The sequence below is a fragment of the Anoplolepis gracilipes genome, chromosome 10, assembly GCF_047496725.1.
Source record: "Anoplolepis gracilipes chromosome 10, ASM4749672v1, whole genome shotgun sequence".
NCBI lineage: Eukaryota > Metazoa > Arthropoda > Insecta > Hymenoptera > Formicidae > Anoplolepis > Anoplolepis gracilipes.
Window position 1 is genome coordinate 8,046,478 of NC_132979.1, and position 25,489 is coordinate 8,071,966.

General features: G+C 34.9%; 2 protein-coding genes across 6 annotated transcripts in view; one reads left to right on the forward strand and one right to left on the reverse strand.

Annotated features, from left to right (window-relative positions):
• Positions 1–23,389, forward strand: part of Zip (myosin heavy chain 10) — a 38,068-nt gene extending 14,679 nt beyond the window's left edge. Inside the window, exons 2-11 of one of the 5 annotated variants that reach the window (XR_012047441.1) lie at positions 5,399–5,555; positions 6,144–6,262; positions 11,947–11,970; positions 12,900–12,929; positions 14,181–14,273; positions 14,478–14,640; positions 14,742–16,078; positions 16,154–19,689; positions 20,444–20,625; positions 21,702–21,843. Coding sequence is in view for 4 of the 5 variants with exons in the window: in XM_072900218.1 (XP_072756319.1) it covers positions 5,399–5,555; positions 6,144–6,262; positions 11,947–11,970; positions 12,900–12,929; positions 14,181–14,273; positions 14,478–14,640; positions 14,742–16,078; positions 16,154–19,689; positions 21,702–21,831 (5,589 nt within the window). In the remaining variant the exon portion in view is untranslated. Of the gene's footprint in view, positions 1–5,398; positions 5,556–6,143; positions 6,263–11,946; positions 11,971–12,899; positions 12,930–14,180; positions 14,274–14,477; positions 14,641–14,741; positions 16,079–16,153; positions 19,690–20,443; positions 20,626–21,701 lie in introns of all 5 variants that reach the window. The other 4 variants (XM_072900221.1, XM_072900218.1, XM_072900219.1 and 1 more) reach the window with 4 other exon arrangements.
• Positions 22,174–25,343, reverse strand: LOC140669967 (uncharacterized). The gene is made up of 4 exons (XM_072900234.1): positions 25,057–25,343; positions 24,884–24,982; positions 22,903–23,191; positions 22,174–22,603 (listed from the first exon to the last, which is right to left on the reverse strand). Exons 1-4 carry the CDS (start codon positions 25,162–25,164, stop codon positions 22,407–22,409), a joined length of 693 nt encoding a protein of 230 aa, XP_072756335.1. The 5' UTR covers positions 25,165–25,343; the 3' UTR covers positions 22,174–22,406.
• Between the last annotated feature and the right edge of the window lie 146 nt (positions 25,344–25,489).

Genomic DNA, 25,489 nt, shown 5'->3' on the forward strand with positions numbered 1-25,489 from the left:
TTTATCGATCGATCACATGTCGCGCAGAAGGTTGGAGCAACAATATACTTTACTGACAGATGTATGAGGAAACAGTGCGCTATGTCTTAAAACAGAGTGTCTATTTCCTGGAAAAACATGGAAACTTGGAATTCTCAGAAATTTTTTTATATCTAGAAAATGAGAGAAAATTCTCAAGGAATTTTATTGGAACTTGAGGAATTTTTTTTGCAAAGATTAAATAAAAATATAAATGTATATCTGTCTCTGTTATATATTCAATATTTTAATATAAAATATAAAAATTAAAATATGTAGTACATATTATAATTTGTAGAAAAAAATAATGTTATGCAGGTGAAAGAATGTTTATTTTACGAAAGCTATTCAATATTTTTTAGTACGTTTTCAAATTTAACATTCGAAATTTAAGTGATTTTTTAATTTTTCCTTTGTATGAAAAGTATTAGAAAACACATAATAAAAAAATGTATTTTATAATAGCATATAAATATATATTTAATAAATATTTTTAAAAAATTACACCCAAAAAAGTCTTTAAAATTCTCCTGAAATTTTGAACAAGAAGACCTGAGGAAGATTAGGGAATTTTTTTACAAGATTCGAGTAAACATCCTGTAAAACGAATAGCTGCGTTTCCATTAACATTAAGTTGAAATTAACTTTGAGCTTAAGCTCATTCTCCATCTCATCTTGCGAACGAAATTAGACAGAGGAATGAGATGGCCTCTCGATTAACTGCACGACTGCCGTTTACCAGCCCATAATGGGAAAAGTTACGAAAGTACGCAGTAAATTAACGTGGAAATCACACCGTGGAGAATAAATAAACCTGCCGTGTGTAAACGCGCCGGTTCCGGGTGGCTTCTTCCACGAAGGATGACGCGAGTAGCGCGAGAATCCGGACCCGGGGGAAAGCGACGACGAGAACGTGTGCGTGAATCACTAGCTGTAGGCAGTTCTGCTGGCAAATCGACGCGATGACGATGATTCGTCACGACCTTTGAAAGAATGGCTACACGCTGGGAATATCCAGAATCTGGATGTCGACTCTCTGGAGAAACCTGGGAATTTTCAGGGACATTTCTTTTGCCCCTCATGGAATTTTATTGGGACTCGGGAAATTTTATTTTTTAATTTCTCTTTCTGTTAAATTTAAAACACTTGGCAAGCCAAGTAAATTATGATTTGCATTTAAAATATATATTATAAATATATATCTATCTCTATTTATATATTCAATGCCTCAACAAAATATTGAATATGCAGTACATATTTTTTATTATAATTTTTAGTGATAAAAAAAATGAAAATGTTATGCACAAGTAAAAAAAATTTATCTTACGAAAATTGCATTTTTTCAGTACATTTTCCAAGTCTCGTCTCTTGAAAAATAAAAAAAATTATTTTACTTTTTTTACTAAAATTTAATTTTTTTTTTTTACAAAGTTGCGTCGAAAAATCTTTAAAATGTTTTCTGCAATTGTGAACAAGGATATCTGATTCGGAGGAAGCTCAGGGAATTTTTTTACAACATTTGACAATGAATAATTACTTTGAGAACGAATGTGTCATAAGAGATGCAGGCCAGAAATGCGGGACACCCTGAAACCCGGTGTAGGCGCGGCTAACGATCCCTTGCCGAGTAATTGTCCGGCCTAATGATGATGCGAACAATTTGTGAGTAGACTCGCGACAATTAAGCGCGAGTCATCGTTTAATGAAAGGCAGATAAAAGCGGGAGAGTGTCGCTTGGCGTTTATTAACACCTACTCGCTCCGCTGGACTGACAAGTATCGCTTACAACTGTCGCGACGATATCGATGTTGAACTCGTTTGCGTAAATAACGATAATTCTACGCGCGTAGGCCTCTTGCTGCATAAAATATATATATATACGATATGTATAAACGATGCAAATCGATCACTTCGTGTATAAAGAAAATTGCCTTACTGCGGAAGTCCAATTAACGAAGACAGCGTTATTAATATTTTTTCATATTTTAAATAGATATGCAATATCGTGACATATTTTTTATGTTCCAAAGATTATATAATGAAGAGTAAGTCTTTCTCTCTCTCTCTCTCTCTCTATCTACATACAGCTTACATAGTTTGCAATTTATGCGAGAGAAAGTTCACGTCACGATGAGAAGAAACAATGTTGCTATATAGTACCGAGGAGGAGAAACATGTAAACACATCATTTTACAGCTTACACGAGACAATTGTAGATGGTGTGCCATTTGCATACACTCTTGTGCTCGTATTGATAAAAGGTTAAATAACTTTGCTCCGTTTTGATATCACGCGCGCTCGACAGATTACGCGTCCCTTCATTAGTCGACATAGGGGCAATCTGTCTGTTAATGAGATAATGTCTGACAATGAGATATCACGTATTTATTTACTTGTTGACGAATCGCAATGACATGAAACATTCTTTGTGTCATATAAATACTTTCGATAATTGTAACAGATCTAAGTTTTTAATTTTTAACAGATCTTAATTTTTAATTATCTATTTTTATTAATATTTAATTATTTATTTTAATTAAAAGTTTTAAAAATCTGTTAAAATAAAAAATGAAAACCCGATATATATTTATATAATAAAGCACATTGTTCAAATTTATTTTACCTTGTTTCAAGCAATAGGACTAACAATAAGTAATATTTTAATATTATAGGCTAAATATTTTCGATCTGATATTTATAATCGATTTGATTTCATAATTTAAACTAAGTGTAATTTTTTATCAGATTAATATGCATCCGGTAGATAAGATTTTATCTTATCGCAAAAATATAGGAAGTATCTTAAAACAATTATTTGTATTTGTAAGTTATCTCACAAAGTACGAAAGTCCACACGATAACAATAGCATTATTCTACGTAATCTTATTTATTAAAAATCTTATTATTAGATTTAATCGGAGAGCTGAAATATGCCATTATCATTTGTAACATTTTAATTGAAGATTATAATATTATTAGATTTTTTTAAACATTATCTAACGGGAATTAATACTTATTTTAAAGAATGTAGTGTTATTTAATCAGTACAATAAATTCGTTCAAATGATATCTGTTAAAGGATTGTATTTTTTATCGTTTTTAAATTCTTAGATTTAAGATAAAGAATTTATCTGAAAAGATGAGATTGTACAAACATAATAGAATGTTACAGAGGGTAATTACATTCTTGCGAGCAATTTTTTATCTCAAAATCGAGGTTTAAAAGCATTATTATTTATAATATTTTAATTGAAGATTAAAATATCATGGAATTTTTATTAAACACTATCTAATGAGAATCAAGTAGACATTAGAATGAATATTAAATGATCAAAGTATTCAGTGTAATAATTCATTTAAATATCTATCCGATTGTATATATTTTATCGCTTTTAAATTCTTAGATTTTAAGATAAAAAATTTTTCTAAAAGAATGAGATCGCACACAAACATATAACAGAGTGTGATTACATTCTTGCGAGCAATTTTTTATCTCAAAATCGAGGTTTAAAAGCTTTATTATTTATAATATTTTAATTGAAGATTAAAATATCATGGAATTTTTATTAAACACTATCTAATGAGAATCAAGTAGACATTAAAATGAATATTAAATGATCAAAGTATTCAGTGTAATAATTCATTTAAATATCTATCCGATTGTATATATTTTATCGCTTTTAAATTCTTAGATTTTAAGATAAAAAATTTTTCTAAAAGAATGAGATCGCACACAAACATATAACAGAGTGTGATTACATTCTTGCGAGCAATTTTTTATCTCAAAATCGAGGTTTAAAAGCTTTATTATTTATAATATTTTAATTGAAGATTAAAATATCATGGAATTTTTATTAAACACTATCTAATGAGAATCAAGTAGACATTAAAATGAATATTAAATGATCAAAGTATTCAGTGTAATAATTCATTTAAATATCTATCCGATTGTATATATTTTATCGCTTTTAAATTCTTAGATTTTAAGATAAAAAATTTTTCTAAAAGAATGAGATCGCACACAAACATATAACAGAGTGTGATTACATTCTTGCGAGCAATTTTTTATCTCAAAATCGAGGTTTAAAAGCATTATTATTTATAATATTTTAATTGAAGATTAAAATATCATGGAATTTTTATTAAACACTATCTAATGAGAATCAAGTAGACATTAAAATGAATATTAAATGATCAAAGTATTCAGTGTAATAATTCATTTAAATATCTATCCGATTGTATATATTTTATCGCTTTTAAATTCTTAAATTTTAAGATAAACATTTTTTCTGAAAGAATGAACATAATAAAATATAACAGAGTGCGATTACATTCTTGCGAGCAATTTTTTATCCCCAAATCGAGAGATTAAAATATCTAACACGCAATTACATTGCATTTTTTCGCCTCGACAATCCTTCCTAATTCAATTTACGCATCCTCGATGATAATATAATGAAGTTATCTAATAGTCGGCAGACATACACATGCACATAAGTGTTTTTTTTCTTTTCTTTTACACTTCGGTTTATCCTTCGAGCCCCGAATATTTTTCGTCGATTTAGTTTCTCGGAAATGACATGGCTCGTTTTGTGAGCGAGAGTCAAGGCTCTCGGTTTCAGAATCACCGGTCGTACAATAACGTTATAGTCTGCCCGTATGCACATGCGTATCGGTGCTAACCAAAGTGCGAGAGGACCAAGAGACCGAGCGAGAAAGGGAGAGCGTGGAGGTAGAAGACGCCGGTGAGCGGCGGACACCAGAAAAGTCTGTGTGTGTGTGTGTGTGTGTGTGTGTATGTATGTATGTATGTATTTGTGTGTGTATGTATGCATGCAAAATATACGTATATACAGATCTCTTTCTCTTACTCTCCTCGTTCTCCACTTCGCTCGCGCATCATGGCATGGCATAGTGAACGTGACGTCATCGATCGGACATTCCATCGAGCTTCACGTGCCGTTCGTACTCTTTCTCGCGCTATCGCGAGAGAATTCCTGGAATGCTCCTCGGTGTCAGCGGAAACAATGCTCTTCGAAACAATTAGGTCGCATGAATAGAACGGAAAGTGAACGCTTTCGCTTTTATTTAGCTTCATCGGGAGATATGAATAAGAAATGTGCGATCGAAGCTGGGACTCGATAAAGATGAAGCTGAAATTATTTTTATTTCTTTTTGTATTCGAAGAATTAAAAAGGAGGGATGAAACTGTTAGTTTCGTTAATTAATGAGTAAGACGGAATTTTTGTTTAATTTTGAGAAATGCTTCGATAAACGGATAGTATCTAGTATTAAAAACTTGTACCAATTTATAAACGTCAGCGATATGAAATGATATAATCAATCTAAATTGCCAAAATTATTATTTTTTTTTTACAGACATACTCTGGCCTCTTTTGCGTCGTAGTAAACCCCTATAAGAGACTGCCGATATACACAGAGAAGATCATGGAAAGGTACAAAGGCATTAAGAGACACGAAGTGCCGCCGCATGTCTTTGCAATTACTGATACGGCTTATCGCTCCATGTTGCAAGGTAATTAGAACTTTCTATGAACCGCTTGTCACAGCCATGATGTGTTATTAGTCGGTATATTAAAATTTAATGTTCGAAGATTATTTCAAGCTGACAAAGTATAATTTGTTCTTGAGTAGAAATTACATATATAAAATATATAAAATATTTGTTAAAATTAATAATTTATAAATTTGTTTTATATATATAAATACATATATTTTTTAAAATTTAATTTAATTGTTTATAGAAGTTTAATTCTCAATTATTTCAATCTTATTGCATAACAAGAGGGAAGGAAAGTTACAATCGGCAAATAGTTGCTTTTTTCCCAACGATCGTTTTTGAAGTTTAGTTTCTTCGTACATAGCTTTATTACTTTGAAATTTAGCTTTATCATATAATTATTATTTTTTAATTTTATATACAATATGGATACAAAATTATAAATAGTGGAGAACTATATATTTTAGAGCATTTAAATACATTTTCTTGCTAGAGTTAAATGTATTTATATATATTTGGAGTTAAAAAAAAATATATATATTTTTTTATCTAGAGAGCAGAGAGTCTATATATAATTGCATTATTATTTCGTACTTGTTGCAGATCGCGAGGACCAGTCGATTCTGTGCACCGGCGAGTCCGGCGCCGGCAAGACCGAGAACACGAAGAAAGTGATTCAATATTTGGCTTATGTAGCCGCGTCGAAACCCAAGTCTAACGCGGTAAGTCGCTATGCAAATGCTCGTCGATTAACGCTCGGCGGTTTCCGTTGCGTGAATTCATCGTTTTATTTTATGCACGCATACGCGTTCGTTCAGCGCGCGAGATGAATTGACGACAGAAAGATCACATTTAACCTCTTGATCTCTCGAGATCTTCTCGAAGAAACGCAAAGAGAGCTTCGTTTCCGGAAATAAAACGCTTATTTTAGATTGATTAAATCGCGAAAGATATGATGCATTACATTTCACAAAATATGATATAATGTCGAGCTTGTAGATTTTTCTCTCAAGGATATTTTAATATTTATATTTAATATTTAATATTTAAATTGGTGGAAATATTTGACACATATAGACTGTTAGCGGAACATTGTAATTACAGAAAGGCAGTGCAGGATGATGTTTGCGATGACTATAATTTGAAACAGGTATAACTGAAGCACACACACACACACACATACATTATGGTATTTATTAACTTAGTTTCTTTAATATATACCGCCTTGTTTCACGTCTTTCTCCATTTTTCCACCCTAAAATGATAGTAATCGCGGGTAACAGTCGAAAGGTTGCAGTTATTCTATGCAATTATGTACATATTATCATTTCTACTTGCAAGTATAATACGTTGTCAAGGTTAATGACCAATAGCAGACAATATCAACAAGAAACTACTACAAACGATACGCTGCTCGATGAATAGATTTAATTACAGGGGCGTGTTACCGGAACGATCGTGATTATGTATACGATTACAATGCTCGGCCATGAACGTGTTTAGTGAATTATTTGGAGCGTTCTTTATTTATTTTTTAGTCGATACATCGTTAAACATAGCTTACTTCCTAGATTTGGACTGAAGCGAAACATCAGCTTGTATAACTGATAAGATTAACGCACAAAACGTTTTTAATCTGAGAAATATCGACAAACATTTCAATTTATATTTTTAACATTAAGGATGTTAATATACTTAAAAATTAATTAATGATTTTCAGTAATTTTTTAAAGAATATTAGAAATTGATCTTTTTGACGTTTTTATTGATTAAACGTAAAGGTAGTAAATTTTTTTAAATCAGGGTGTACACTTTGTGGAAAAATATGGAAAATCTCTCAAAAAACAAATGGAATTCTCAGGGAATTTTTTATATCTGAAAAAATCAGCGGATTCTCATAGAATTTTATTCAGAAACTCAGGGAATTTAAAAAAAAATGTTTCGTTGATAATATTGTTATACTGTAAATAATAAGTATATATCTATCTCTGTTTTTGGTATCTCTTATATGTTCAATGACTTAACAAAATATTGATTATGCAATATTCTTTATTTTATTTTTTAGTGATAAGAAATGAAAATATTATGAAAATGTTAAAAATTTTAATCTTAACGAAAGCTTCAGTTTTTTTCAGTACATTTTGTACATCTAGCACTTGAAATTTAAATTAGATATGTGTTTTTTTTCTTTGCACTAGAAATATCACGTGCAATAAAAAATTTATTTTAGAAAATTACACCAAAAAATTAAAAAAATTTTTTCTTCACCTGGAACAAAAATACCTGGAAGACCAGGAAATTTTCAGAGAATTTTTTTACAAAACTTCAGTAAACATCCTGTTTTAAATCTTGGATATTTAGCTTTCTATGTTCGACGATCAAAAAAGATCATTTTCTAATATTTTTTAAAAATTCCTAAAAATCATGATCATTTTTTTATATTACGGAGAAATTTGCAAAGATGACTTTCCTATATAATCATTGGCTGTTTCGAATTTTGGAAGCAGATAACTGTCTTAGATCGTTACGTTGAGTCTATCTCGATACATAGAAGGTCAAAATGTTTGTTGCAAAGACTTTACATCCGGATGACCACATTTGTTCGTTCTGCGCGATTAGAATACAAACCATCATCGAAATTTCACGTGATCGAGTCATCATCGCTATGCTCACCGCAATCGCGTCAGCCTTTCCAAAGCTCGGAAAACCTCGCTGCCACTGTCACCGGAAGTGTAACCTCAATATCCGTGACGCCCTTACCACACGGTATATCACAAATCTAAATTCTATATTCGTCATTAACGAATTTTCTCTCGAGCTACGGAGAAAGACAAATCGTTTGTCCGAAGCTCATTAAGATTCTTTGTATCATCGATCGAACTATCAATTTTAGACTTTAAGAGACCGCATGTCAAATGTCACCATCTGTCTTGTAAATTATAATAATTATTTTAAGAAAGATGCAAATGTTGCGATAAAAGTCTCTTTATAAATTTTCTTTGTAATACATATATTAAATAATTAATATAATATGTATAATTATATAATATTAAATAATATATAATATTAAAGATATTAAATAAATAATACATGACATTAAATAATATATTAAATAATTAATACACGAGCTTAGACTATCTTTATTATTAAATAATGAATTAACGTCATTTAGAGAAATCGCTCAAGAATTTTTTAAATATTTAAAATTTTTTAAATATTAAAGATTGAACTCGCGAACACACATACATGCACGAGATTGTCGAGAGCCTCTGCCGTACAGGTTCGTATACAGTGGCTTCTTTGTTCTCGCCGGGATACTTGAAGAGTTTATAATCCGAACCATCGCGCGAAACGCAACGTTATTAATAAATCGAGAAAAGATGTGCAAGGGGCGAGTTGCTTTTTTTTTTTTTTAAGTTTTTTTAATCGCAAATTACGTCGAGGTTTGGATGGAAGGCGAATAAAAAAGAATGTAGCTACAAGCTCCATTTGATAATCATCCATCTTTCACTCCTGTCTGCTCTGCGCAGACAGAACCATCTAGTAATCGTTTTTGTAAAATTTTATAAGTCACATGGTCATTTCGGCGCTCATGAGACGTATAAAAATTTAAGAAGAAATAATCGCGACCATATGTTGAACGTAAACAGTAATTCAGTCCCTCGCAGGCATTTTAGAGAGGTTGTACGTCGAGGGTTAGCAAAAGATAGTATGCACGGGATAAAATACATGTATACAGAATACGATACACAAAAAGTAGTCTCATTGAACAAAAAACAAAAAAAAAAAAAAAAGCGTTACACATTTTACGCCGATGACGTCGCTCGAGAAATAAGTTAATAATTTTAATGTTTAAATTAAAAAATTAAAAAATATATTTAATCAATATATTAAATATGTTTAAATATATTGAAATATTTAAATATATAAATAAAAAGATTCTAGACAGCCGAGAACATAAAAAAAAAATTATTGCGAAAGGAGCAATCTGGGAGGGGAGGGGGAGGAGGAGAAACCTTTATTCCTTTCGAAGATTCACACCTGAATCGGGGCTGTCTCCTTCTATTGGATCGAAGGTCGGTCGCGAGAGAGCCTTAACACATTTTCGATCACCATAAGTCGCGGCTCTTTATACGGCTCTTTCGGAGCCGACGGATGGACGCTTGTTTATACGTCGATTAAGCCTAATCGATCTGTATTGCGTCGCTCATACTACACACGTTGCTCGCGATAGCTGTCGGGGAAAGGAGGGAGGAGGACGCACAGAGAGTCCAAGAGACACGCGCGCACGAAGAGGAGACCTCTCCTTTTCCAGACAAACGATCCACTTATCGGACCGAGTCTCTTTTCTGATTCTCTTGAGTCACGCGAACCGACTTGCCCGCGCGTGACTCATCCCACGAGCGTAGAATCTAAGCACGTACCGTGAATAAAAAAAATATGGGCCTTTTTATTAAATATCTTTCCCTCCTCCCCGTCCCTCCCCCCCCCCCGGTCTGTCACGCGTTTTGCTCCTCTTGTAAATCTTCGAACGAGTTTTTCGCGTTTAGTGAAAATTTGACAGTAGACCGTTCAGTTTTTTTTTTTTTTTTTTTTTTAGCAATTTTTTTAATATCCAAGGCAAATAATATCCTAAACATTTTCGATTGAATCAGTTTCATTGCAACAGCACTTTTGTGATCGACGGTCACGATCGCGTTCTGTTGCGGCTCCAATTGCTGCAAACTAATCCTTGCGGATCTAATAGAGAACTCTCAATCGACGCAATTGAGTTCTCGCGTTAAACGTTTGATTTTTTTTTCTTTTTTTTTTTTTAAACAGTCTATTAGATCGAGTCGTTATAAATTTATGTACATAGCTTGTAGATATGTAATAAGTTACGCATATAAGGCACGTATCTAATATTTTGTACAGTAAGTTTGGATCGAATTAAAATTGTAGTGAGTAAATAACATTGGTCATTAAAATGGTGATAGGGATGTATTCTTTGATGAATATTTAGGGTGGTTTTCTTTCTAGAGAGAAAATGTATATAGAAATCTGAGACTTTGAGAGAGCATAATTTTTTATTGAACGGTGCATAGGCCCTTATCTTTTCTAAATAAATCAGATAAGTATATATAGACGCGCTATTTTTATTTTAGTATCTGATCATTTTATTTTAGAATCTGATTATTTTATTTTTTTTAGAAAAAAAATGCGATTAAAATTAACCAACGTTAATAAAATCACCAATGTCAATTTTAAATTAGACAACTGGTGTTTCAAACAATATATTAATTTAAATAATATATTAAATTATAAATTTAATATATATATATATATATATATATATATATATATATATATATTTAATATATATTTTAATTTTTTCAAAAAATTATGGAGATCGGCCGAGAAACAGTCTCGTTGAGCTCGATTGTGCATGCACGAATCTCGAGAAAGATCTGACCTTTTTCAAGGTATCAGATTTCTTCTTGATGATTATTTCTTGACTGCCGAACGCGCGGAATTTTTACATACATATAAGTGTAATGTATGTGTAAAAAAAAAATATATATATATATAAAACGAGAACACTCGCCTACGGTACGACTGCATGCTATCGCATCGGCTGCATTATCGTCTTACTTTTGTTCACAGCCAGCACATTCCTGATCGTTTCGCATGCACAAGAGCAAATAAGCTCGCTTGTTTCGCCGACTCGCCACTATATGGACATTTTAAAACCATTTCGATCGGGGCGTTGCTTCCCGAGTGTACAAAATGTCCCGCAGCTGTGCCGAGTTATTTTTTTTTTTTTTTTTTTTTCAACATTTTTATTCTTTGACAAGTTTGTGGACGGTCATTTCTTTTAGCGAAAATCTCATGTGTTATGCACAATTTCTTTTTTTTTATTATATAATTTATTTTTTTATTTATATAAAATTAAGCTCCACAGGTTAAATTTCTCGAGCTCGGCACAAAATTTTGTATGAAATTTAATTCTACTAAAATTCCTTAATTTTCGATGCAATTTTCTAATATAAGGCCAATTTTTCTGAATCTATCGATAATTTAAAAAGGTAATACGACTGTACACACCTAATATTTAAGAATATATTATGCAAATTCGAAAGATTCAAAGGATTTTATTTGCAAAATTATAAAATAAGTCTGTGAACACAATATGTCGGTTCTTTCATTATATTATATAAATCCAATTTTATTTTTACGTAATTCTCAATCGTTTGGTCGGTTTTTCGCATACCTGCCTGTTCGGTAAATACGAACGTGTAAAGAAGTCGCACGGACCAAGGACGAGAGACACGCGCGACCCGAAAGACACGCCATGGTCGATTCTGTGATCTCTAATGCTGAAAATTCTTTTATTTTCGGTGCTGACTTTTGGCGGCCGCCCACCTAGACTCCGAGCCCGGCATTAATCATAGTAAGTCTACGAAAGAAACAAGAGAGGCCTCCGCACAGGCTAAAGACGCCAGTGGAGCCTCTTATTTTCCCGCTTATCCACCCCTTTACTAACAGACGGCTTTTGATTTTCGATTCATCTCTAGTGACGCATGTACCGAGAGAGAGAGAGAGAGAGAGAGAGAGAGAGAGGGAGAAATCAGGATATATTGCCGCAACAACGTCACGCATTCTCGAGAGTGTGTCCTAAAAAAATATGATATAAATTATATAGATCCGTATAAATAAAAGGTGTGGGATGCGTGTATACAGTTATACGGTTATAATCCATTTGCATTAGGAAAAATTCAAATAGATATTTTATTTAGGAAATTATTACAACAAATAATCGATGCAAAATAAGGGAGAGAAATCCTTGTGTCGGATGTATTTGACAGAAAATTTACATTATTCTCGAGAAGAATAAAATTATATTTTTCATTATTATATTTTAATTTTTTTCTAACTCGCCTAACTCTCTACGTCTTTGCTTTCTTCATTTATTAATTTTAAAGAGAGCTTTATATTATATATTTATTAATTTTGATTAAAACAAAAAAAAATTATGCTTGATTGAATTTTGTAAATGTTTGTATATTATAATTTTTATTCTAATCGTATATATTTATTTAATATTTATTTTACTTGAAATGTGCGTCTCGCATAATTGTTTTGTGAGAGAAAAATGGATTAGAACAAACCGTGTTTCAAATACAATTAACGTAACGTGATAATAATATAGTAGTGTAACGTTCTCTCGGTACCTGCACGATTCTCGCGTCTAAATATGTGTAATTGTATCATTTCGCTCATTATCCTCCTGAGAAACTAATCATCGCGCAAATTGTCATAGCTCTCGTGGCTAACAAAGATTCTCCATGCCTCTTTTTTTCCTGCTGCTTGCGGATCCAGGGATCTGGGAGTGTCACGGAAAAGTTTGCGGTAATTAACGTGAGACAGGGAGAAAGAAAGTGGGAGGAAACAATATTAACACTGGTGTGGTGTCGTGATAAGTGTTTTGCTCTATAGCTTGCTTTGTCATCGATTTACCAGTTTGTTTTTTGTTTTTTTTTGTTATCCTTCCGATTACGCTACAGTTTAACAAGTCGCCAAAGTTAAAAGTCGATCTTCGATGCTTGACACGTGTAATATTGCTTTTGTAATCATGATACGTTATCGTGCAAGCAAGAAGAAGGCGTGAAAAATTTCGTTATCACTTAAAATTGTATCTGTGATTTCGTAAAAATAATCTTTTATATTTTGAAATAATATTCTGACAGTTGAAGAGAGAAAGAGAGAGAGATTAATGTTTTATATTTGTACATAGAAATTTTTCTGATTTCAACATCGTAGAATAGCTTGTTTTCTAATAAGGCTCACGGTGATTAATCATAAAAATTTCTTTAGACGAAAATTTTCACGCTATTTATATTTATTTAAGATAAGTGGACCGAATTAATTCACGTGTTTTCATATGCAAATAATTGATGTTTCGAAATGAACAGTTTAGTTTCAATGTCTCTTTTCTTGTATGCCTTCGCTATTTTCAAATAGCGATTATTACAGTTATCACTTATCTCGCTATTTTTAAATTAGTTATTTGTACATATTGTACGTATTTAATGCTATTGTATATATTTAATGTTAAACACGCTGCTGTTTTATATTTTTTGGCAAAATATTTAGGGTTACAATTTTACATGCATATTCCATATTTCTTTTTAAAGTTTATTAATATCATAGAGTTTAGTATGTTCATTTTTTTAGATATAATAATATATGATATATTATATTTTATTTAATATTGCTAATAATATATATGTTATCTTATATTTTATTAAATAAATTATGAGCAATGTTTTTTTTAGTATTTTTAAATAATTTAAAATTGTCATTTTTGTCAGAACATTTATTTTGTATATAATTTTTGTTTTCTAGAATCATTTCTATATACAAATATTTTTTTCTTATTCAAAAAATTTGAAAAAACTTGTTGAAGCGGAGGTAATTAGTTTGTGTCATTTGCTTTATATCGAAAAGAACGGCAAATTTGTCATTGCATTATTTCTCTCTTCAACGTACGCGATAAGCTGTTTATTTTATTCCTTAACGCTATTTTTATCAGTCTCGAGAAATGAATGTTCCTGGCAAGCAATGTTCGCTATTGATTGTTGAAATTTTTTCTCGTCATAGGGTGAGCTGGAGCAACAACTTCTTCAGGCAAATCCAATTTTAGAGGCGTTTGGCAATGCGAAGACCGTGAAGAACGATAACTCGTCTCGTTTCGTAAGTTGCAGTATCAATAAGTTTTAGTTCTACATAGATGAAGTTCAAGCAGTTGCATATTAAAATACATACATAACGATAATTTTAGTATGCAATTTTAGTTTCACTTCACTTTTATGTTACTGTCAGCGTGTTATTATCTTTTCATCCTCAATTACCGTAATTACTATAATTGTGATGTCATATGTAATGCACATGTTGTAGGGTAAATTTATCAGAATAAATTTTGACGCGTCCGGTTATATAGCCGGTGCAAACATCGAGACGTATCTTTTGGAAAAATCGAGGGCCATTCGACAAGCGAAAGATGAAAGAACTTTCCACATATTTTATCAACTATTGGCAGGTGCCTCGCCGGAACAGAAGAGTAAGTAACAAGGTGTCTCCAATATTTTTTTTTTTTTTTTTTTTTACATCCGTTGATTGCGTTCAGTAACTTTTATATTATTGACTCGCCTTTTTTTTCAGAGGAATATATATTAGAAGATCCGAAACACTATCCCTTCCTGTCAAACGGGGCTCTACCAGTGCCAGGTGTCGACGATTCCGCCGAATTCTTCTCCACAGTAAAGTCGATGCACATCATGGGCATGACCAATGAGGACTTTTCCTCCATCTTCCGTATCGTTTCCGCCGTGATGTTGTTTGGCTCGATGCAATTTCGTCAGGAACGTAATTCCGATCAGGCGACGTTGCCCGACAACACTGTGGCACAGAAAATCTCGCATCTGTTGGGTCTGAGCGTAACCGAGATGACGAAAGCCTTCCTGAAGCCGCGCATCAAGGTTGGCCGTGATTTCGTGACGAAGGCGCAGACGAAGGAGCAAGTGGAGTTTGCCGTGGAGGCGATCTCGAAGGCCTGTTACGAGAGAATGTTCCGTTGGCTAGTGAACAGAATCAATAGGTCTTTGGACAGAACAAAGCGACAGGGTGCCAGCTTTATTGGCATACTGGATATGGCCGGTTTCGAGATATTCGAGTTGAACTCCTTCGAGCAGCTGTGTATTAATTATACTAACGAGAAGTTGCAACAATTATTCAATCACACAATGTTCATCCTGGAACAGGAGGAGTATCAACGTGAAGGAATTGAATGGAAGTTTATAGACTTCGGATTGGATCTACAGCCAACGATTGATTTGATCGACAAACCGATGGGTATTATGGCGCTCTTGGACGAGGAATGTTGGTTCCCCAAAGCCACGGACAAGACATTTGTGGAGAAGTTAGTTGGCGCTCATAATGTCCATCCGAAGTTTATGAAGACTGATTTCCGCGGCGTAGCCGATTTTGCGATCATCCATTACGCCGGCAAGGTGGACTATTCTGCCGCCAAGTGGCTGATGAAAAACATGGACCCGTTGAACGAGAACGTTGTCAGTCTTCTGCAAGCCTCGCAGGATCCGTTTGTGTGTCACATTTGGAAGGACGCTGAAATCGTAGGTATGGCACAGCAGGCACTCACGGACACGCAATTCGGAGCGAGGACGAGAAAGGGCATGTTCAGAACAGTCTCACAATTGTACAAGGAACAGTTGGCCAAGTTGATGGTGACACTGCGCAATACGAATCCGAACTTCGTCAGGTGTATAATTCCGAATCACGAGAAGAGAGCCGGTAAGATTGATGCGCCGCTCGTGTTGGATCAACTTCGTTGCAATGGAGTATTGGAGGGTATCCGCATCTGCCGGCAAGGTTTTCCCAACAGAATTCCATTTCAAGAATTTAGACAACGCTACGAACTACTCACTCCGAATGCTATTCCTAAAGGATTTATGGATGGCAAGAAGGCTTGTGAAAAGATGGTACGTATCTTTATATTCATGCATCTCGATTCATGATAAGAGAACATATCGTAAACTGTTTTTTTTTTATTATAGATTCAAGCATTGGAGTTGGATGCGAACCTTTATCGCGTTGGACAATCCAAAATCTTTTTCCGCGCCGGAGTGTTGGCACATTTAGAAGAGGAAAGAGACTACAAGATCACGGACATAATCGTCAATTTTCAAGCTTTTTGTCGCGGTTTCTTAGCCAGGCGTAATTATCAGAAGCGTCTGCAGCAGCTTAACGCGATCCGCATTATTCAGAGGAATTGCGCGGCCTATTTAAAGCTGCGTAACTGGCAATGGTGGCGGTTGTATACCAAGGTGAAACCACTGTTAGAAGTCACTAAGCAAGAGGAGAAACTTACGCAGAAAGAGGATGAACTGAAGCAAGTTCGCGATAAGCTGGAGTTACAGCTGCACTCGGCTCAGGAGTACGAACGTAAATATCAGCAGGCGATTGAAGAGAAAACTATGCTGGCTGAGCAACTGCAGGCGGAAGTCGAGCTCTGCGCGGAAGCCGAAGAGATGAGAGCTCGACTAGCTGCAAGAAAGCAGGAGCTTGAGGAAATTTTGCACGATCTGGAAGCGCGTATTGAGGAAGAAGAAGAGAGAAGCGCCGCGTTGACTCAGGAGAAGAAAAAGCTACAGTTGAATATCAGTGATTTGGAAGAACAGCTGGAGGAAGAGGAAGCTGCTAGACAAAAATTGCAATTAGACAAGGTCCAATGCGACGCAAAGATTAAGAAATTAGAAGAAGATCTTGCTTTGTCAGACGACACCAATCAAAAGTTGCTAAAGGAGAAGAAAATTCTCGAGGAGCGCGCCAATGACCTCTCGCAGACTCTGGCAGAGGAAGAGGAGAAGGCCAAGCATTTGTCAAAACTGAAAACTAAACACGAAGCGACGATCGCCGATCTCGAGGAGAGACTTCTCAAGGATCATCAGCAACGTCAAGAGGTGGATAGATCTAAGAGGAAGGTCGAAACTGAGGTTTCGGACTTAAAGGAGCAATTGGCCGAGAGAAAAACACAAGTTGAGGAACTACAGCTTCAGCTTGGTAAACGCGAGGAAGAACTCAATCAAGTCATGGCAAAAATGGACGAGGAAGGCGCTGCTAAGGCGCAAGCTCAGAAAGCACTCAGGGAATTAGAGTCACAATTAGCCGAGCTTCAGGAAGATTTAGAAGCTGAAAAAGCGGCTAGAGGTAAAGCGGAGAAACAGAAGCGCGATCTGAATGAGGAACTTGAAGCATTAAAGAACGAATTGCTCGATTCTTTGGATTCTACTGCAGCTCAACAGGAGTTGAGAAGCAAGCGAGAGCAAGAACTTGCGACATTGAAAAAGAATCTAGAGGAGGAGACTTCGTCGCATGAAGCTATACTCGCTGACATGCGTCACAAGCATACACAAGAATTGACTGCTTTGAATGAACAAATAGACGCGTTGAAAAAGACAAAGGCAGTTTTGGAGAAAGCAAAAGGCTCCTTGGAAGCCGAGAACGCTGATCTGGCAACGGAATTAAAATCGGTCAACGCAAGCAGACAAGAGTCCGATCGACGTCGTAAACAGGCGGAACAACAGTTGGTGGAAATAAATGCAAAACTGGCCGAAGTAGAAAAAAACAAGCAAGAATTGGTCGACAAAGTGACGAAATTGCAACAAGAAGCAGAGAGCGTAATGCAACAATTAGAAACTGCCGAACTGAAAGCATCCGCAGCATTAAAAGCTTCAGCCACCTGCGAGTCACAATTTACCGAACTTCAACAACAGTTAGAAGAAGAAACCCGACAGAAATTAGCTCTTAGTTCGAAGCTGCGCGCGTTAGAAAGTGAAAAGGAAAGCCTGCATGATCAGCTTGAAGAGGAGGAGGAAGCGAAACGTGCCTTGGACAAGCAAGTGCTAAGTTTGAATATACAACTGGCTGAAGCCAAGAAACGCGCCGACGAGGAAGCAGAAGCGGCCACTGTTCTCGAGGAGGCCCGAAAGCGTTGCACGAAAGACATCGAGGCTCTTCAGCGTCAAGTTGAGGAGTTGCAAGCGGCCAACGACAAACTGGACAAATCGAAAAAGAAGATTCAGGCGGAACTAGAAGATAGCATCATTGAATTGGAGGCACAACGAGCGAAAGTACTCGAACTGGAGAAGAAACAAAAGAACTTTGACAAGGTGCTCGCCGAAGAGAAGGCTGTGTCAGAACAGTATGCGGAGCAAAGGGACGCCGCGGAGAGAGAAGCACGTGAAAAGGAGACAAGAGTATTGTCGTTGACTCGCGAATTGGACGAGCTTAACGAGAAGGTTGAGGAATTGGAACGAGGGCGCCGAGGTCTGCAATCAGAGTTGGACGAGTTGGTAAATAACCAAGGTACAGCTGACAAAAATGTTCACGAATTGGAGAAAGCGAAACGTTCATTGGAGTCGCAACTACAAGAGCAGAAGTCGCAGGTAGAAGAGTTGGAGGATGAATTACAATTCACTGAGGACGCCAAGCTGCGGTTAGAAGTGAACATGCAAGCGTTGCGAGCACAGTTTGAGCGCGATCTCCAGACCAAGGAGGAGCAAGCGGAGGAGAAACGTCGAGGACTGGTGAAGCAGCTGCGTGATCTCGAGGCGGAGCTTGAGGACGAGAGGAAACAACGTGCCGCGGCTATCGCAGCGCGTAAGAAAATGGAAGCGGATTACAAGGACATCGAACAACAGTTGGAGATGCATAATAAAGTGAAGGAGGACGCGCTTAAGCAACTAAAGAAACTTCAAACTCAAATCAAGGATTGCACCAGAGAGACAGAGGAGGCCAGGGCCGCCAGAGACGAACTAGCGGCTGCCTCCAAGGAAACCGAGAGGAAGGTTAAGAGCTTAGAAGCTGACTTGTTGCAATTAACCGAGGACTTTGCTAGCAGCGAACGCGCCAGAAGAACCGCCGAAAACGAGAGGGACGAGTTGCAGGAAGAGGTCAATAACAATGCCAACAAAGGTACCCTGATGTTAGATGAGAAACGCAGATTGGAGGCGAGAATTGCCACTCTGGAGGAAGAACTGGAGGAAGAACAATCGAACGCTGAGATTGTGATGGATCGCGCCAGGAAGGGTCAGATTATGATCGAACAGTTGACAACGGACTTGGCGACCGAGCGATCCACCACACAAAAGTTGGAGTCGCACAAGATGCTGCTGGAGAGACAGAACAAGGAACTCAAGGCCAAATTGACCGAACTGGAAACTGCGCAACGTGCCAAGACCAAGGCCACGATACAGCAGTTGGAATCGAAGATTAATAATCTCGATGAGCAGCTCGAGACTGAAGCCAAGGAGAGATTTGCCCAGCAAAAGATCAACCGCAAGTTGGAAAAGAAATATAAGGAGTTGAGTCTGCAACTTGAGGATGAGAGACGAAACTCTGACCAGTATAAAGAACAGGCGGAGAAGATCAATGTCAGGATGAAGGCGTTGAAGAGACAATTGGACGAGGCGGAGGAGGAGATTAGTAGGCATAAGACCTTGAAGCGGAAAGCGCAGAGAGAAATGGACGACTTGATAGAATCTAATGAGGAGCTTAATCGAGAATTGACGCAGATGAGGAATAAATACAGGTGATTTTATTTCTGTTTTTAATGGAAGAGATAAAAAGATTTCTAAAATAGCTAAAGAAAAATAAAGATAATAGGATATTTTAAATAGTGAGAGGATATATTATTCTTCTGGATTTTATAGGGTGTCCCTTTTAATTTTAATTTATTTTCCTCTTCAAAAATTTTTTTATTTTTAATTAAGTAGAAAACAAATATTTTAGACAAAAGTTTATTTGGTTTAAAAAGTGACGTAAGATGATGTCATTGGTTTTTGACTTTAAGTATACGTGCAAAAATTTTAAATAAAACTACTTTAATCTTTTTATATAAATCAATTCCTCACAATATTATGCGTAAAAAGTTATGAGTATGATAGCCAAAAATTGAATAGTATTTACCAGATATTTCATACTCAATTTGACGTGATTTTACAAAAATTCTGAAATACCTTGTAAAATATTTAATTTTTTATCATGTCCTTGTATCTTTTTACGCAGAATATTACAAGAAATCGATTTATGTAAAAAATTAAGAGATTGTTCCTTTAAAAAAAAAAAAACAAAGTGCTCTTCATATGACCTTTGTCCAAGATCAAATCAATGATATCATCTTATATCTTATCTTTTAGAACTAAACAATGTTTGTCTAAAACATTTTTCCTACGATCAAAAATAAAAAAGTTTTTGAAGTGGAGTAAATTAAAATGGGACACCCTGTATCCAATATTTATACATAAATATATACACATATATATTCTTTTATGTTACGCTTTTAGGCCGTACGTATCTGTAACGTTAGGCGAACGTAATGAGGCAGTATTAAAGTAGTGTTTTATCTTTGAAGGAAGTGATCAACTTCTGACATGTGTAGGTGTCAAGAGAGAAAAAACGATTGGTATCCTACCTGAGAGAGTTTTTTGCTAGGAAACAATCCCATTAGTCTCCCCAGTGTGCTACAGTGAGTTAAGCGAGCTCTTTCAGTTAATTTGAAACCGCTAACCCTGAAAATAATAACGTCGACTTGGACTGCTCCTTGTGTGATAACGACATACTACACTTCCGGCATCTTATTGAATGCAATTGTTTGTGAATGTGTTTTTATCTTTTTTATTTTTTTACCCCTTTTATCTTTTGGTTCAGTCACACGCTATCAGTCAATAGTTTGAAAATGTATTTTCTAAAGAAAGTCTCTCAACTTTTTCAATATAGTTTAACAACGTTGCACATTTCAGAGTCTTCTTTTAATATTTATTAGCAGGTATTACACAAGAGGACTTTAAATGTAAATTTATTCAGATATAAGAATAGATTTTCATTAATAATTGCTTGATAGATTTTTTATTACTTTCAGACTTTCATTTATATATTATGATTTAAAAATGCATGACAATTTTTAAATGGTTAAACATAAAGATTAAAATAAGTAAGAAATATTATTCCAATATCATATCATTAGGTTGTATATAGTTTCTAAATTATGGAAGAAAATGCACTACTTCCTTGTTGCAAGACATTTTTAAACACAACTTTTCAGATTGACAAATAATGTGGACATAGCATGACCACTCTAATTTAAATCTATTAGATTTTTATTTTTGGAATTATTTAAATTATTAAAATTTATTTTGTATATATTGTATATAAATTAATGTTATGATCTGAAGAAATGAATGTGAAAGAATTTAAAAATCCATCATTTTCTTTGGCGAATGAAAAGCTCAATATCAAGTTCTATAGCGCATGTTAAAAATAATATTTTTCAGTTGTTTAATTTACATATATTTGTTGAAATATTACAGTGCATTTATAAATCACCCTGTAAATATATGTATATATTTCATCATATTATTTAATTTTAAAGATAAGCTTTTTTGAGTAAATTAAACTTTTCGTATCACACGGGAGATTCTGATTTAAAAAATTAATTTACATTTAAGCTACTGACTGATGGTGTATACGGTTTTTAATTGCACAGGTCTTCCTTTAATAACCAGACATATTTTACAACTGATGCAATGCATAATTTGTTTGAAGGCGCGGCGGTGGTCCTCCGATAAGCCTGAGCTCCACGAGGCTGAAACGCGGTTCCGTGCAGACCGGCGGCTCGGGCGACGACTCGACGACGCAGGACGAGAGCATCGACGGCGAGGAGAACGCCAATTGAGTATCGGCCCAATGTGCTCTCGAACTTCTGTGAATTATGTATATATACGTGCGTCGAGAAGAGAGGGTGTTGGCTTTTTTGTTTAATTCGACGCGTCAGACGCGAATTGTCAGACTGACGTGACGTCGGCGCGTCGCGAGTACGAGGACTAACTCCACGAGATTCAAATCAAAAGTCGTTTCGACAAAATACCGTAGCATTTCCGGCCTTAATTAATCACGACGGAATAACGATCTTCCTCTCCCCGGAAAAGGAGGGAAACTTAGTTAACCGATACACAATGCCGATGATCGAAGAGAAAGAGCCAAGGGGCGCGAAACAGCGAAAAAAAATACAACAGGAATAATCGAATGAAGAACTTTTGATACATTTTATATAGAACGAACGCAAACGTTGACCGCATTTTACGTACATATATAAGAATAGAGATTGTGTGTATGTTTGTGAGAGACAGAGAAAGAAAGGGGTAAAATAAATTTGGCGAAGGAAACTTGATCGTGAGTTACTGGGAATTCATTTAAACGAAACTTAAATCATAAATTAACTTAAATCGAAAGAAAGGGAGGAGCGCGTTTTTATTTTGATGCAGCTTTTTGCTTGATTTCCTCCAGCTGTCGGACCAACCCGGGACTCGCGAGATCCAACGGAGTCTTGCGCTCCTTGTTGGTGATCGTCAGGTCTGCTCCGCGTGCCGCCAGCAGCTTTGCCTCTTCCACGCGGTTCTCCTCGCAAGCGAGATGCAACGGCGTATTACCGTACGCGTCTCTTTGATCTGAAAAAAAAAAAAAAACATAAAAAAACATAAACAGAAAATAAACGAAATGGCATGTGAAACGAAACTGCATGTAGAATTGTCTCGTCGATATTTCGAGGGAGATGGAGCGAACCTTTGTACTTCTCTAAGTTATAATCGGAAATATTTATATATAAATATATATATAGGTATACATATATAGATTATATTTGATATTTTATATATTATTATACTGTAAAACAAGATAGATAGGTAGATAGATAGATAGAGAGAGGTAGATAGAAAAGCTGTATTTCAGTAACACACTCTTCCGCTACCTATATTCAATTTCTTCCCATACTCTATGAGGAGTTGCACGATGGCGGTGTTGCCCTTCGAGGCGGATCTGTGCAGCGGCGTGGAGCCCCGTTTATCCGCGATGTTCACGTCGGCGTCCTTCTCGAGTAACGCAAAGCAGATGGACTTCCAATTCTTGGACGCAGCGTACTGCAACGCCGAATGGCCGTCGACCGTCATCGCGTTCACGTTCGCTCCCTCGGTCAGCAGTGTATTGACGACTTTCTCGCGACCGGCGGATGCTGCCAGAATCAACGGAGTCATGTTGGTCTGTGGAAAGATTGGACGCGTGATCAATCACCGCTGTTTCGTACGACGGAGATTAGTCAGGACGCAACGAACGGAATGAAAGTCTCGCGACGATTATGTGACGTTGCGTTATGCGTGTGAGAGAGAGAGAGAGAGAGAGAGAGAGAGAGAGAGAGAGAGAGAGAGAGAGAGAGAGAGAGAGAGAGAGAGAGAGAGAGAGAGAGAGAGAGAGAAAGAGAGAACAGAATGCGCGATGCATTTTGGAGAGACGCATTTTCGCTTTATACTTATTTTCTTATAAGTTTTTTTTTCTTATAAATGATCTATGGAAAAAATTATAATATAATTATATGCCATAAAGTGTGTATATATTATTAAGAGATTTCCATCTTTCTTATATATATATATATATATATATATAGCTTTCTTGGAAGGAAAGATGCTTTATGTAAATTCCCTTCCTTTTCCTCTGTGGATCAAAAGATGAGATTGTAAGAATTTGCTTGAAATCGCTTTAGGTTTCTCATTTAATGAAAATATTTCAAACGTTTAAACTTTTTTTTACATTTGTAATTTAAGGATCATTTATAGGCTGTTTACGATTAGTTTAAATTTAACTATAATAATGATAATTGTTTCTAATGATACAAAAATCTTGAAATATTTTTTTTAAAAATGTACACGATTGTACAACCTATTTGTATATATGGCTTGTATATGTAAAATCTCTCTTTAGTTGCAAGAATTTGATAAATTGTGCATGATATAATTTTTCCAAAAGTACTTGACGTTTTGAGATATGAAAATAAACTTGATTTAAATAGATACATCCTGTGAATTATTATTATAAATATTTTAAAATAAAAGTTACTTAATACAATTTCCTATAATTGAGAGCATAAAAACATTATTGATCATTATATTTTTTTAAATTAGTAATGTATCAAAAATTATGCAAGGTATAATTTTGCACTATATATATCATATATTGATATTTTTTGATTGGTCAAAGGAATAATTTGTTAACAGATGAAATTTGTGTATAACTCTCAATAAAATTATTGTATTAGATCGTTTATAGCAATTTTTACAATACATAAAAATAGTCATGCATTTGCATGACAAAAAAAAAACAATCTTATTTTAATCTTTGGTGAAAGATCATATAATAATTTTGATGAAATATAAGAAAAACTTTAACAGTTGTATTTTCTCGCAAAAATTACGTAAATTTATATAAAATTATATTTAACATAAAAATTTATATCTTTTTCTGACTAATAATTTATTATGTATGTACATATATTTCATTTGTTGCATCGAATCATATTCTAGAATAATATACAAAATTGATGAAGAGATAATAAATTAAAAAGCATATTTTAACTATTAATTTATCATGTATATACATCATATTTTCATTCGTTGCATCGATTCGAATTCAAAAATAACATGTAAAATTGATAAAAATATAAATTTTAATTGCGTTGTGTTGTAGGCTAAACAAGAAATATACACTCGGTATTTAAAAGGTAAAAATCCCGAATAGGAATGTATTACATTTAAATAATTTCAAAAAAAATTCAAAAAATAAGAAAGATTTATGAATCAGTATTTTTCGATCAATGAAAAATGCACCGATCAGCCATCATATATCGTTTTATACCGTGCGTTTAAAAAATCGAAATGTTACCGTATATAATAATCTCTTACGTCGTCCACAGGATCCACGGGGACGTCCAGAGACAGCAAATACCTGACCAGGTCATCGTGGCCACCCAGCGCTGCCCAGTGTATTAACATGCGTTCATTCTACGCAAGAAAAGAAAGCACATATAACCTCAAAGATGTCACGTGTGAATCGTGCGAATCATCAGAATACAAACGCTGTCAGTTTGCGTCTTCAGCTTCTCATTCTCGCTCAACAGGATCTTGATGGCCGCGGTTTTGCCGCGATATGCCAAATCGTACGCTGTAGGCTCCTGTTGCATCATTCTTAGAGATTATGACTGAAATTTTTAATGACAGACGCGCAAAATACGTTTCCTTTGTATGTACGTTTTGAACGCCGCAGCAGATATAGACGATTTCCAATCTGTCACTTTTTGTCACCGACAACAGCTGATATGTATTCGCTTGTCACAATACGTTTGCAATTGCATACGACACTATATTGATATGTTGGCAGCCCTGAGAATGTATGTATGTGTTATCATGGATGCACTTGTTGCATTTGAAACGAGATGATTTTTCTCTTATCAAACCAAATAGTGAAAAAATAAAAAAAATAATAAATTGATAAATAAAGAATAAAAAATT